Source organism: Colias eurytheme, chromosome 27 (genome assembly GCF_061535395.1).
Source record: "Colias eurytheme isolate Ceu_HAF_F1 chromosome 27, ilColEury1 Martin Lab GWU primary, whole genome shotgun sequence".
NCBI lineage: Eukaryota > Metazoa > Arthropoda > Insecta > Lepidoptera > Pieridae > Colias > Colias eurytheme.
This window is the reverse complement of record NC_143006.1, coordinates 5,501,816-5,516,341: the sequence shown is the minus strand read 5'-3', so window position 1 is coordinate 5,516,341 and position 14,526 is coordinate 5,501,816. Positions and strand designations below refer to the sequence as shown.

Genomic DNA, 14,526 nt, shown 5'->3' with positions numbered 1-14,526 from the left:
CCAGAATTTACTTCAGTTGTCTCTTTTACGCTCAAAATATAACTCCTGTACATCTTCACTCTCCATTTATATGAAATTTTAACACTTTTCAAGGCAATAAATAGTTTCGTCAGAATTATTTCGTTTAATAGGTACTTGTTTCAGGCATTGTTCATGAAGAAATAAGTACTTTGATTAGAAATAGTGTAGTGTATACTCCACTCTAAATAATCTACTTCTGTGAAAAATTTCCTCCAAATTTGGATCAGCAGATTTTGCATGAAATTGCTACGAACTTCTAAATTCACAGAATTTCGAGTTTGTGCTAATATTCAATATTTAATATGATTACATTGAATATTTAAATCTGTGTTTAAAATTACATTCAATTAATATTTGTTGGAAAAGTTGGAAAAGTTGAATTTTAACATCTGAAATATTTCTATTTTCTGTAAAAACAATCTATACTTACATAATATGTTCTATACAAATAAATATATTTTAAGTTTGGATTTAAATTCATATTTTGATATAGTATTTAAATTTCTCAATTTATTAAATAAAGAAGATACAAAATGCTTAGAACACTAGTAGATAATATATATGCATAAATATTATATTAACATTTATAATTAGACCTTGAATATATTCTTAGTAATTAAATTAGGCCATGAGGCATGAATAATTATTTATTTTTTGTATCCTGAGTGATACATTTTCTTATAACAATATAAGGAAAAAATATATTATGTACGTATTAGACTTAATATTTTTAGGCTTTTAAGTATTATTGGTGTTTTCGCAATCACAAGCATAATTATAGTAACTTTTAGTTTCAAATATCAAGTGAGATTTCTTTAATAAGATTTGGAAGAATTAATAATAATAATAAATATTTCAGGACAATTTTCACACACAGCACCATCTGATCCCATACTAAGCTTTCGCTTGTGTTATGGAAACCTATAAACATACATATATAATTTTAAATAAATACTTATATAGATGATTAGCACCCAGACACAGAGCAAACATCTATGTTCATCACACAAATATTTGCCCCGGGTGGTAATCGAACCCACTACCTCTAGCTTTGAAGGCAGGGCCACTACCAACCAAGCCAACCGGTCAGTCAAGAATTATCTGCGTTATCCATTTTAAAGGAATATTTACTAAAATGTGAAAATTGTAAAATACTCCTGTCAATTTTATTCTACTATTACTATAAATGGAATAGTTCACAAAATATGAAAAAGGGAGGTTGAATGATTGCAAATTTTGTGCACGAAAACAGCTGAATGTATTGAGATATTTTTGCTGAGACATTAAAATTGGCATGGATAAATATTATTTGATCTTTTAATTATTATACTCTGTCCATTATATTATTTGCTTTTTGACAGCTTCACGCCTATGAAGGATTGTATTGTCTATGTTAAAATGTCATACAAATAATTATTGTACTTCGTGGACATGCCCCGCCCACTTAGTGATGTCTACACAGAATTATTCAATGATGGGTCGATAGATTATAATAATCGATAGAAATACTCTGTAAAATATATCCGATACAGAAAAACTCTTCTATTATGTTATATAATTTAAACGTAAAGACAACCAAATTGTAAGATAGAAACCAATAAATAATAAAATATTAATTTAGTTTAGTTTTAACATAAAATGCATAGATATGTGGTCTTAATATTACATATCTTATTAGAATGTTTACGTTGTAATTATTATTTACGTACCTGATTCGATTTATGATAATATTTTGAATTTATAATTGAAATAGTATCACAATCGATAACCGTTTGTACATCACTTCTGGTATCACCCGTCGAGCTGTCAAAAAGCAATTCTTATAGTGGACAGACTATAATCTTTGTTCTATACTAAGAAGATATTTCTAATTTCTATTTATTTGTTACTGGTATCAAATAGATTATGAAACTTTTATACAATTTGGGAAATTCTTTCTATTGCAGATAGCTACTTTATTCCTGAGTGATATCATATTTTTGGCTATATTTCATTTAAATTTTAATTCTATGTCCAACTGAGCAGAGTAGGAGGAGTAGCTAGGTTATATAACAGGAAATATTTATATTAGATTGTATAGTCATGTATTTAAACTCATATTATTGCATGAGTGTCTTACATTAATCCATACTAATATTATAAATGCGAAAGTAACTCTGTCTGTCTGTCTGTTACTCAATCACGCCTAAACTACTGAACCAATTTGCATGAAATTTGGTATGGAGATATTTTGATACCCGAGAAAGGACATAGGCTACCTTTTATTGCGAAATATGTACCACGGGCGAAGCCGGGGCGGACCACTAGTTATGAATAATATGAAAAAAGTGTTTCTTTATGATACATTGTTGAAAATTAATTTATGGTTGGAAATTATCATATTTTGTGTTTACAACTATTTAAAAAGGAAATTTATTGTTTTTAGTTACCCATGTCCCATACATAAACATTAAATTTTTTATGTTAAAGATTATATGTAAGGGTATTAGTATTTTAAAGTCAATTCATATTCCAAATTTCACTTGGATATTAACTATCAGTAATAATTAGTTAAAAAATATATGCATTCATTAATGTACAAACAAAACTTGCCTTAAATGTATTTATTTCTACATGTTTATATAGATAACATATACAATTATTTTATCATTACTCATACTGATTAAAACAATTACGAATAAACAAATTTATTTGATATAATTACTAAAGAAAATAAATAATTAACTTACGTTTAGTAGGATGAAGTCTGGGGCTTATCGGTGGACGATCTTCTAGCGAAAATGTACTATTAAGATCTCCGGACTCGTTAGCGATTGTATTATTATTGTACTTCTTAACACTGTCAGCCCAGTCTTGTATCCAAGTTTTGTCACCCTTACATCTATTCAGACTTAAATACGACAGCTGATTAACAACCTGCTCTGGGGATAGGTCAGGTTTCTCAGCCTGTAGCGCCTTTTGCGCGTTCTTTAAAGCTGTACTCTCGAATTTCGTTTCTTCTAGAATATTCTTACTGCTAGGTAATGATACAGGGACAGAGGATTCTCTAGATAAGCGATGGATGTAGTCAGTCTGGTCTATTTCCGATTTTGTTAGGCTACACCTCCTCCGCCTGGGTATTTCAACTTTTATCGGATATTTCGAACTCAAAATGCCCGACGTCGTCACAGATGTGAACATACCGACATCACCTTCCTCTCCATGCTTTGGCGGTGATTTCGAAAACGTCTTTTCCGTAATATTCCGTACCCTGTTCTTTATTTTCTCTAAATAACTACGCGTCGATTTGATTTGTTTCGACGTTTGTGCGGCTAGATCGCTCTCTGACGGTGATTCGTAACAGCACGATATTTCTAAAACGTTTTTGTCTTTCGTCATTTTGTTAGGTAGATCTATGTTTTTTGTGATTGGCAAAGCGCTTCGCAAGCACAGATCTCGTCTGGGCTCTTTTGTAATGACAGCGGGGTTTGTGTAGTCGAATATAAGCTCGGGATTGCTTTCTAGGCTTCTACGCTTCAACTTTTCCTCTATTGCTTCATTGAGATAATGTGTCCCAAATGTTCTATCTATACTCATTCTAGCTTTTTGCTCCTCAGTGTAATTATCACCTTCTATTGTATATGTACCCGTAGAGGAGTTATTTGATTGTCTATCGTCCTCATCATCTATGTACAACTGGGGTTTAGGCGGACATTTCTTGAACAAATCTGGCGTTTCTGATGTCGCTCTTAATTTACGAGATATGGGACTTTTCGATGGTTCCGGTGTAGATAAACCGTTGTCAGGTGTTAATATATCTAATTCAGGGCTGGATATGTCTGTTAGCATGACACCTTCAGGGCTGTGATCAACTATATCTGCCATTGGGTGTCTTTGATAGTTAGCAAGGTTACCATAACTGGGACTTTTATGGACGTCTCGTAAATAGGAACTGTTCGCTTTTAACGGCAAGTTAAGAGCTTGACGTGTGGAAAAATTCTCACTTCTCGACATAATACTATCTACAATGGGACTTTTGGACGTATATTTCGGCTGGAATATATCTATGGGTGATTTCACTTGGCGGTTAACTGAGCTGATGGGTTTGTCAGTGTTTTGTGCTAGTGGACTACTTCTGAGTTTAACGGAACCCGATAAACCACCGTCTTCTTGGTCGGAGGAAAAATAGCCTTCCGAGTTATAGCCTTGAGCCTTTCGCGGTAGCTTAGCACTCATCGACAGCCGTTGCGAGATAGGGCTAGACTTGGGCACACTAGCAGACATAGACTGCACTCTTTGATGTCGTGCTTGAGACTTTTTCGCTAGCTCTTCAAGCCTACGGTTGTCGAATTTCTTCGCCTCCCCAAAGTCGACCGTGAACGCCATCGGATGCGGTTTTGGGGCGGAAGACTCTGACTGACCTTCCTCAACATTATCAGCAGGTTTCACTTCACATTCTACTTTATCACCCACTTCTAAAACACTACTCTGTCCTTCGGATAAAGGACTAGAAACGTCTTCAACACTTACACTCATTATTCAAGGATCTAATAACAGTGACATCATATTCATAAAGCGATTGCTTTCGTTTGAACACGAAAAGGGTGCCCTTTGTTTCACTGCAAAGCAATTAGCGTATCACAGCACTTATTAGCACAGTATAAAAAAACAAAGAAATATTAAAAAGTGGAACGAGAGCGTTGAAAAAAATAAATTAATCTAAAATCTACATTCGTACGCGAATCGACTCGATCGCGATTAGACACCACGGAACCGAGCGACGACAACATTCATGACAGCACGAATGTACAACCAAAAAGGGAAGATAACTTTTTATTTTTACACAACTAATTCCCTCTACATGGCAACACTGAGAATTAAGTCAAATACCTATTCTATCATCTGTTCGACATAGATAAAATTTATAATGCGTTTAAAAATTTATAAAATAGATACATAAACAAGTTAAGTGATTATTATTAAACTCTATTTCAAACAAAAGAACGAATCAAAACCTAATTATTAGTGTTTATTACAATTTTTTTGAAGAGGCAGCACAGTTACAATAGTCCGTTTTACGCAAAATCCACTTTTATTTTCTATCAACAAACAACACATTTAGCGCATACTTATATTTTATATTCACAAATGACATATTATGTGAAAGAATTATGCCACCACTTAGATTTTTTTCTTGATTCGTTACAGATGATAAATTTTGATGGTGGCACAAGAGTGTGTGTGTGATGTGTGATCGACATTTTTTGAGATAATGGAACGTTGACATCATGTACATGGCAATAAATCGCTATGATCAACGTCAGACGTCAGACAATTGAAGGCATAAACGTCAAAAGTTCGGAAACATGGTTGAGGCCGCGTTTTCTGGAGATGGAAAATATTATTCTTTAATAAGTAATGACGGTAGATTAAAAATATGGGACACAGAAACAAATGTCCTGAAACAGGAGTATACTCCTGAATTCCATTTATCAGCTCCACCGACATGTTTACAATGGGTAGACATAAGTTTAAATTCGGTAAGTAACAACACGTGGTTTTTAACGTTAAAATTTATTTATATAACTGTCAATAACATTCAAGAATAATTAACCTTTGATTGTATATTCTTTCATATTAATAATACTGTTGTTTAAGTTACTTTTTATCATCCAAATCTCAAAATAATAACATAACCTTACAGGGTCCTCAAAAGAAGTCAAACAACAAACAAGCTTCACAATGCATAGCATTGGGTACCACACACGGAAAGATACTCCTATACTCAGTGGCGCAAGCAAAAGTTGAAACTGTTATTGAAAAAGGGACAAAGAAAATCGAATCCTTAGACTGGCATAGAAATCATGGCTTATTCAGCATCTCTGTTGATCAAGTTGTTACCGAATGGGACATTAGAACGTCGTCTGCTAAACATACATATAATTTATTATCTGTGGATGCTAAGAAAGTTTCAAAAAAGCCATCTGTTATCAAAATAGTGCCACATAATCAGGTAATTCAGTTAAATCATGGACGTATAAAAAAAGACGGACGGTATATCGCCTAAACATTGAGTGAAGCCTAGTTATGGCGGCGAAACATCCATGTGTGTGTGCCATGTTGCCATGGCAACAGCTGTCCTGATGACAATGGCGGCTGTATTTTTTTCTATAAATTTTGCCGTAATAATTTTGTCATTAAAACATAAAAGAAATAACTTGCTTCCCTGTGGAATGTAATCCCTTGTGTTTTGTTATTTAAAATTGTACTGTTGCGACACCATTTAACCACGCAAGACGGCATTTTAAATATTTTTTGTGAAACAGTGACGCAGTTAATCAGTCGGTAGTTCACGACGTAATGGCGGCCGACTAGCTTACTATGGTGAGAGTGTGTGCGTGTTTATTGTCTTTACACGATCGCTAGCTTACTATGGTGGCTTCACGTTGTTTGTTCGTAATACGGCGTCCGTCTTTTTTTATACGTCCATGAGTTAAATAAAGAATTTTGTATTGTATTGTATTGTATTGTAATTCTAGATTTTTCTTTTAGGTAGGTAAAGAGGGATAACAAGTGTTTAATTATGTTCTAACTTATATTGATATTAAAATCGATTTTTGTTGGTGTATTAGTCTTGCAAACATAGTATTGCGTTGTACTTGTTTTTTATACTGAAAATATGAAATGTCATAGGATATTTGAAGATAATGTTTGTTTATCTTTATATCAGTCTCTACAGCAACATCTGAACCATTTTTTATTAAATTAAACAGTGATTGTTGAAGATTTGTAGTCAAATATGAATTATTTATTTTAAATAGAATTTAAGACTTAAAAATTGAATGTATAGTCTTCATATAGATAGATAACTTATTATGAACACACAAAATATTATACCTAATTTGATATTACTATTAACTATAAGAATGTCCCAAGGCGACCAATATAGTTAAACACTTAAATATTCTAAAATGCTTGTTTACAGGGATCAGAAGTGAATTACATGGTGGTAGCGTCAGTTAAAATGAAATTATGGAAGTTTGAGAAAAACAAGTGTTCCATACTAACAACGCTTGGTTCAATGACCTCGGATAAGAATATATTACGTATTGCGACGTTGGGTAGTTCTACATGGCTGTTGGAGGGATCACAGTAAGTTTAAAATATGATGTTTGTTAAGGAACAATTTATAAATCATGTAAAAACAAAAAAGCAATGAGCTGCCTTATCTGCTATGGCTCTTGACTTGATTCTATTATTAGACAATTTTATTTCTAACTAGCTGTGCCTCGCGGTTTTACGCGCTCCGGTCCTGTTCGTCTTAGCGTGATGATATATAGCCTCTAGCCTTTCTCGATAAATGGGCTATCTAACACTGTAAGAATTTTTCAAATCGAACCAGTAGTTTCTGAGATTAGCGCGTTCAAACAAACAAACTCTTCAGCTTTATAATAACAGTATAGATATAGGTATTTAACTCCACTATGTCTGTTTAAAAACACATTGTGTTTTAGTTATTTTGCTTAACAACACATTGGTGAAGATGAGATGATTTGAATAACTTGTTAAAGCATAATAAAAACTGGAAAAATGAAAAATGCACATATATTTTACTAACTGAAAGTGGCAGCCATAGTAAAACAGGAAACTTAAACGGTAAATAACAAAATATTTTCCCTCCACAGAGACGAGAGAATCCTAGGCTTCTGGGATATAACGATAAAGAACGAACAACAAAACGGAGACACAGACACACCCAAGAAGAAAATATGCAAAATGCCGAGTACAATACCGTTGCCAACTTATAATTTCGTGCTCGAAGACGCGCCTAAGTTTGTGGACATTAATATGAGTAGCGAGGGGGATGGGAAGAAATTGGCGATCGTGGCTGCTACTAGGAGCGGTGTTGTACATTATTATGGACATATGTTGAATGGGTATGTATTAAATGCTTGTAGTAATTGATTTATTGCATACCATAATTTTTTAAAAGTTATAAAGCATACAGTGTACAGACTCAGAACTTTATTTTCTAGGCATATTTTTATGATTTTTTAAATACATTCATGTATTTAATTAAAGTTAAACAATCTTAGTGATTTATTATACTAACTCAAAGTTTTAGTTTAGTTAAATACCAAAAATTACAAGCAATGAAATTTATGAGCAATGTATATTGTAACTCATGCTTTTTTGACCATTTTTAAATTGAATTATTTCATGCTTAGACATTTAGAAGTAAAAAAATACTGCTAAATTTAGGGCTGATTTTTCAATCCTTGGTTAAAAATTATTTGTCGAATAATGTATAAAACTAACATTTTAAAAACGTGAATAATTGACCGTATTTGACAGTTTACGTGACATTTTAATATTATCATGTCATACTTTATTGGACGGATAAGTTTTAACCAAGCATTGAAAAATCGGCCCTAAATCATGTAATATATTTTTTCTTAATGATTTTTTCTTCTCATATTTAACTACAATATTCTCATACTTAACATATCTTCATAATCTAATAACTTTACATATTCCAGAACGGCAATAAAACCAATCAAACCATCCGTCACGATACAAATAAGTACGTCTGATGCACATCCTCTACCACTTGCCTGTTGTCGACTGCCGAATAATGGTGATGTGCTCTTGGGCTATATGAATGGACCTGCGATGATGTTTGAGAGAGTGGTATGTATTATTGTATAGTTGTTTAGTTTTTTTTTACTATAAGTTACCCTTTTTTATTGTGTATTATCTATAACACGCACGAAATTTCAGAAATTACTTAAAATAGTAAGTTTGATAGCAAATTATATTTGTATATAGATAGCGGCTTGATGATTTTATGTATATAATCAAAATGTTTATATTATAAAGAAATTCTATACTAATATTATAAAGCTGAAGAGTTTGTTTGTTTGTTTGAACACGCTAATCTCGGGAACTACTGGTCCGATTTGAAAAATTCTTTCGGTGTAGATAGCTCATATATCGAGGAAGGTTATAGGATATCATCACGCCACGACCAACAGGAGAGGAGCCACGGGGGTGAAACCGCGCGGAGCAGATAGTTTCATATATAGTTGAAATAACACTGTAACAACTAACAAGTAAATGACTACATAGAAAATTGGATTCATTAAAATTTTGGGGCTTTTTAAAATTAGCATTAAGATTACGATTTTAAATTCCCTTAAATTACAAGTACATTTTATTTTTTGCAGACACCAGACCCTTCATCAAAAACGCAAGTTTTAATACGAGGGGAGGCGGAAGCGAAAAAGCAATCAAAAAGTAATGAAGCCATCAAAGAAAGATCAGCCAAAAGTTCAGACGTTAAATATGTTGAACCTCTGGGAGGTGTTAGTAGAAAACGGCCGGAGGCTGGCGCTTCTGTAAGTTATAGTTATAACTTGTTAAACTAATCACATATTCGCAGATACATATACAGATACATATTATATAAATGCAGACACAAACATGTGTGTGTATTGCATGCATGCATACATGTGTGTGTAAAACATGTAACCGAGCCTGTTGTATGCATGCATGCAATACACACTGTACACACACATGTATGCATGCATGCAATACACACCTGCACATACGTCGTTTATGTCGTCGTTGTCAAACGCATGAAATTCACATACTATGTACACGTATGCATTACACACACAGACGTATGCACACATGCAATACACACACTCATACATGGTACACGCATGCTTTAAAATTATATTTACCCTATTTGTTGAAATTTAACTTTTCAATGTTTGCGACTGGCCGGTTGGCTTGGTTGGTAGTGGCCCTGCCTTCCAAGCCACTTGTCGTGGGTTCAATTCCCACCCGGGGCAAATATTTGTGTGATGAACATAGATGTTTGCTCTGTGTCTGGGTGTTAATTATCTATATAAATATTTATTTAAAATTATATATGTATGTTTATCAGCCATCTGGTTTCCATAACACAAGCGAAAGCTTAGTATGGGATCAGATCGTGCAGTGTGTGAAAATTGTCCCGAAATATTTATTTATTCAATGTAAGGCGTCTTACATTTCAATGGTTCACTTATATTTCCACAATTTTCTTAAATTTTAATGAATTTTCCTACAGGTAGAAGTAACAATGGAAGCCAGGTTACAGAACTTAGCCTTGGACTTAAATAGCAGAAGTAAAGCGCCGGTCAGTCACAATCTAAACAAGTTGTTGATACAGGCCTTGCATTCGGATGATAAAGGGTGAGTTAATATTTTTAAATTTAAAAAAATATGTATTTATTATTCAAACTCAAACTCAAACATTTATTTATTCAATTAGACTTCTTCTAGAAGCACTTTTGAAACGTCATAGGTACATATTTTTAACATTTACCACCACATTTATTTTAATATTTTGTTTTATAGCATTCAAATGCGTTATGAATGAGAAATATTTAAAGAATTGAAAATATTAATCACGAAACGGGATTCAAACCCGCGTCTTTTTGCAAAATCGGCTTCTTGGCTATCCGTGATCCCTTTTTAATAAGTTAAATGACATTTAATATGTTAGTTGTATATTCAAATAAATAAATGTGTAGACATATGTATATTTTAATTAATACATTTCATAAAAATGCATATTTATGTGAATATATATTTGTCTCAAATCTGTCCCTAGAACAGAATTTCTTGTTAAAAATTACTTACAGCATCTTATAATAATACAGTCGTATTAATAATAATTTATTAATTTCAATATAAACATCCGTAGTTAATATGCATTAGTTTTTACTTGGTTTCTACCCTTAAAAGATATCAATGTCAACCACAAAATCGAAAAATTATTTATTTAATAAGACTTTTTGATTATCAGTTTATTAATACTAATATAATTTTCAGGTTAATACTAACGGTACTACAGAAGGACGATATAGCAGTAGCCTCGAGGACAGTCAGTTCGCTTCCCGCTGAATATGTGCCAGTTTTATTAGAGAAATTAGTCGATATGGCCACTAAGAAGACTAGCCAGTGAGTATTTGAAATGTGTTTTATTTTCAACTGAAGTTATGAATAAGAATTATTAAGTATGTTGAAAGTAGGTTAGCTGTATTTTTTAAATTTTGTTTTATTTAACTGTAGTATTTCAAGACGCAAAATAATTTAAAAAAAATTGTGTTCTGTAAAGTCAGTTTACTGACGATAGTTGAACGTGACAACGTCTTAAGGCCGATTGTGCTTCTTTGTCGCTCGTTCCGCGCTCTCGCTCGCACTTCAAGCCTTACATGGAACGCCTCAGAGCGAGGTAACGCCGCATGAGTCATGTTTTTTCGTGCGTGCAGCCGGCTCTATCGGATTATAAGACGTTGTCACGTCAAAAACAAACATTCATTCAGGAACTTAATTATTTTGTGTTGTAGAAAAGGCAACTAAATACTATATTATAATGTTTAATTTCACCTGCTAATTCTTTTATTATCGTGAATCATTCAGAAATTGACTTTCTGAACGTATTGGTATATTTTTTGCCATTTACTTGAAGGTTGCCCGATAGAGATGGCTTTGATACATAAGGCCGACATTTATACACGATATATTCTTGTCGTCAGTCGTCTTGTCAGGTTTATTTCCTGATAATTCTTTTTAGTTCTTTTTGAAGTGAAAACTTCTTTAGCGGCGTTGGGTATAAAATCTTAAACTCGCGTCAGGACACGTGACCTGATCGAAAAAGCATAAGAAGGATTTTTTTTAGCCCTTATATTCCATGCGTAAGACGGATACCATTCCAAAATATCAAACATGCTCACCGTTAATAATCAAGTTTTCACTTCTGCCGGCACTCCCCCAGTGCAACCCGTCTTTTTTTTAACTAATTATAATTCTTCTTTCTTAATTTCTAGATGTTCAGCAGTTTGTACATGGGTATCTGCGTTATTAAAGTCACATTCAGCATTATTATTAGCATCTATGAATGCAAAAGCTGCGGACCAAGTTACACAGCTATTGGCTATATTTACACATAGGTGAGTACGAACATACAGACGAATATGTAATCACTACATAGTATAAAACAAAGTCGCTTTCTCTGTCCCTATGTCCCTTTGTATGCTTAAATCTTTAAAACTACGCAACGGATTTTGATGCGGTTTTTTTTAATAGATAGAGTGATTCAAGAGGAAGGTTTTAGTATATAATTTATTAGGTTTTAGACAAAGCGGGCGAAGCCGCGGGCGGTAAGCTAGTATGTATATAAATCGGAGGTTGGAGAACTTAAATTTGTGTAAATCGTAGCAAGAGCCCTCCCTCCCATAGCCCCTCTTTATATACTTAACTCAAAATACAATATATTATTAATTGTCGTTATATAAATCAAGAGAAAAAAAAATATGTCTATACAAAAAGCGAACATAGTCAGCTTGGAAAAAAAATTACAAATTTTGGCTTTTAATCTTGGAGGTTAAATTAAAAAAGTTAGCCTTAATTAATTAATTATAAATCTAGGAAATTAGCCAAAAATTCCTTATCTATTTCTATGCATAAAAATCGTTTCAGAGTTTTAGATGAAACACAGGCAGAGTTTTGCCTTTATAACATTCGTAGAGATTTCCTTAGTCCCTAAATGCAAAACAACATTTTATAAAAATACTTATATTTTCCAGACGATCAAATCTGTGCCAGTTATTAAATCTAAAAGGCAGATTGGAGTTAACGATAGCGCAACGCAAATCTAACTCAAACGAACCAACGGAACAAGAAGCAGTGCTAAACTATAAAGGTGTGTATTAAACTCGAACTCAAACATTCATTTATTCAATTAGACTACTATTTAGTAGCACTTTGGAATCGTCATTAGTATTTTTAACATTTACCACCAATTCAGAAAGCAGTATCTATGGAGAAGAATCGGCAAGAAACTCCATAGTTGCTCTTTTAAATCATGTCAATATTACACAATATATAACTTATATCTAACTACATAATATATCATAATATGCCAAAGAACTTTAATTATTGATTATTTAAGTGAAACTTCTTTATGGGGGTTGGAAAAAAATTTAGTGTAACATTTTTTCGTTACGCGTGACATTTTTCCGTTACGCGCCATCTTGTTTTTATCCCTACCACGCTTGATTCGACGTACTTCTGTAAAGTTGCATATAGTAAATTATTTTTTGAAAAATAAGGTCATAAAGAAGTTTCACTTCTTACGTGTGTACACTAGTACACGCACACATTTTTTTTATATTAAAGTTGAAGTGAAACTTCTTTCGGCGCGTTGAGAGTAAAATTTCAAGGTCACGTCATGGAGTAAGGCGACGATTGTGGTATCTTTGAATCTTGCCAAAGAAGTTTCACTTCCGACACGTGTGCTCGGCACACACGCTCTTTTTTATATATTCAAAATAAATATGTATTTCTATAACAATTTTAAAATGTTACAACTATAATATTACTAAGAATAAACAATAAAAGTAAATTTTATATTGCGTTTTCCCACATGAGTTCAATATTAATATCCAAGGAGTAAAAATTTACAGTAAAAAAGCCGGGTTGCACTGGGGGAGTGCCGGCAGAAGTGAAAACTTGATTATTAACGTTGAGCATGTTTGATATTTTGGAATGGTATCCGTCTTACGCTTTTTCGATCAGGTCACGTGTCCTGACGCGAGTTTAAGGTTTTATACCCATTACAGAAAAAGTGCTCAACGCCGCTGAAGAAGTTTTCACTTCAATAAAAAAATTAAGAGTAAGTAATAAATAATGAACAAAACTTATTAATTTTCTAGATGGTTCCTCCGATGAAGAGATGGAAGTAGACCAACTGTCACAGTCGAGTGATGAAGCAGAATGGGAGGATGGTGATGAGTCAGCCAGTGATCAGTCGGACGAATGATAATAAAATATATATTTTATTTGTTTGTTTTATTTTAATTCTGATAAAAAATTACAACAAATCAAGTGGTGATGAAGCGGAATGGGAGGATGGTGATGAGTCAGCCAGTGATCAGTCGGACGAATGATAATAAAATATATATTTTATTTGTTTGTTTTATTTTAATTCTGATAAAAAATTACAACGAATCGAGTGGTGATGAAGCGGAATGGGAGGATGGTGATGAGTCAGCCAGTGATCAGTCGGACGAATGATAATAAAATATATATTTTATTTGTTTGTTTTATTTGTAACTAGCGACCCGACCCGGCTTCGCACGGGTGCAATGGCGGCCGGTACCGCCGCAAACGCTACGTCCCGCAATTTTTAAATCTGTAATATCTCGAAGATATTACATTAAATATTCACTTAAATCATACGGCGTAAAGGGCCGTATAGATCTATATTAAATGAACAATGTATTCAAGGTATTTAATTGGTTAAGGATTAATGCTGTATTGGTTAAAAACGCTTCGAAAATTAGCCATTATTTGTCGTAAAAAGTAAATGACAAAAAAAAATTATTGTGTGTTATCTATAAGAGTATATACCATCGCGGACTTTTCTGTAGACCTCTTCAATGTGTACAATACTACATTATTTTGATAAAA

At 33.1% G+C, this 14,526-nt stretch overlaps 2 protein-coding genes across 4 annotated transcripts in view; one reads left to right on the top strand and one right to left on the bottom strand.

Annotated features, from left to right (window-relative positions):
- LOC149896919 (uncharacterized) overlaps positions 1 to 4,821 on the bottom strand; it is a 56,992-nt gene extending 52,171 nt beyond the window's left edge. For both annotated transcript variants that reach the window (XR_016458264.1, XM_090117094.1), the window contains exon 1: positions 2,751 to 4,821. Coding sequence is in view for 1 of the 2 variants with exons in the window: in XM_090117094.1 (XP_089973220.1) it covers positions 2,751 to 4,536 (1,786 nt within the window). In the remaining variant the exon portion in view is untranslated. The remainder of the gene's footprint in view (positions 1 to 2,750) is intronic.
- Positions 4,822 to 5,330: 509 nt separating this feature from the next.
- Positions 5,331 to 14,380, top strand: LOC149896918 (WD repeat-containing protein 43). Of its 2 annotated transcripts, XM_090117148.1 has the most exons (12): positions 5,331 to 5,540; positions 5,705 to 6,013; positions 6,986 to 7,152; positions 7,686 to 7,937; positions 8,541 to 8,691; positions 9,228 to 9,398; positions 10,118 to 10,242; positions 10,885 to 11,013; positions 11,883 to 12,005; positions 12,642 to 12,757; positions 13,770 to 13,848; positions 13,943 to 14,380. In XM_090117148.1, the coding sequence occupies exons 1-12, from the start codon at positions 5,367 to 5,369 to the stop codon at positions 14,001 to 14,003; spliced, it is 1,857 nt and encodes a 618-aa protein (XP_089973274.1). In that variant the 5' UTR covers positions 5,331 to 5,366; the 3' UTR covers positions 14,004 to 14,380. The 2 variants fall into 2 exon arrangements, with proteins under 2 accessions (XP_089973274.1, XP_089973273.1); XM_090117147.1 differs by lacking the exon at positions 13,943 to 14,380 and having other exon boundaries at positions 13,770 to 13,895.
- Positions 14,381 to 14,526: the final 146 nt, after the last annotated feature.

Coding starts and splice junctions, on each gene's coding strand:
- LOC149896918 (XM_090117148.1), top strand. CDS start 5,367: ATGGTTGAGGCCGCGTTTTCTGGAGATGGAAAATATTATTCTTTAATA. Junction 6,014..6,985: donor AAATAGTGCCACATAATCAG/GTAATTCAGTTA, acceptor GCTTGTTTACAG/GGATCAGAAGTGAATTACAT. Junction 12,006..12,641: donor TTGGCTATATTTACACATAG/GTGAGTACGAAC, acceptor TATATTTTCCAG/ACGATCAAATCTGTGCCAGT.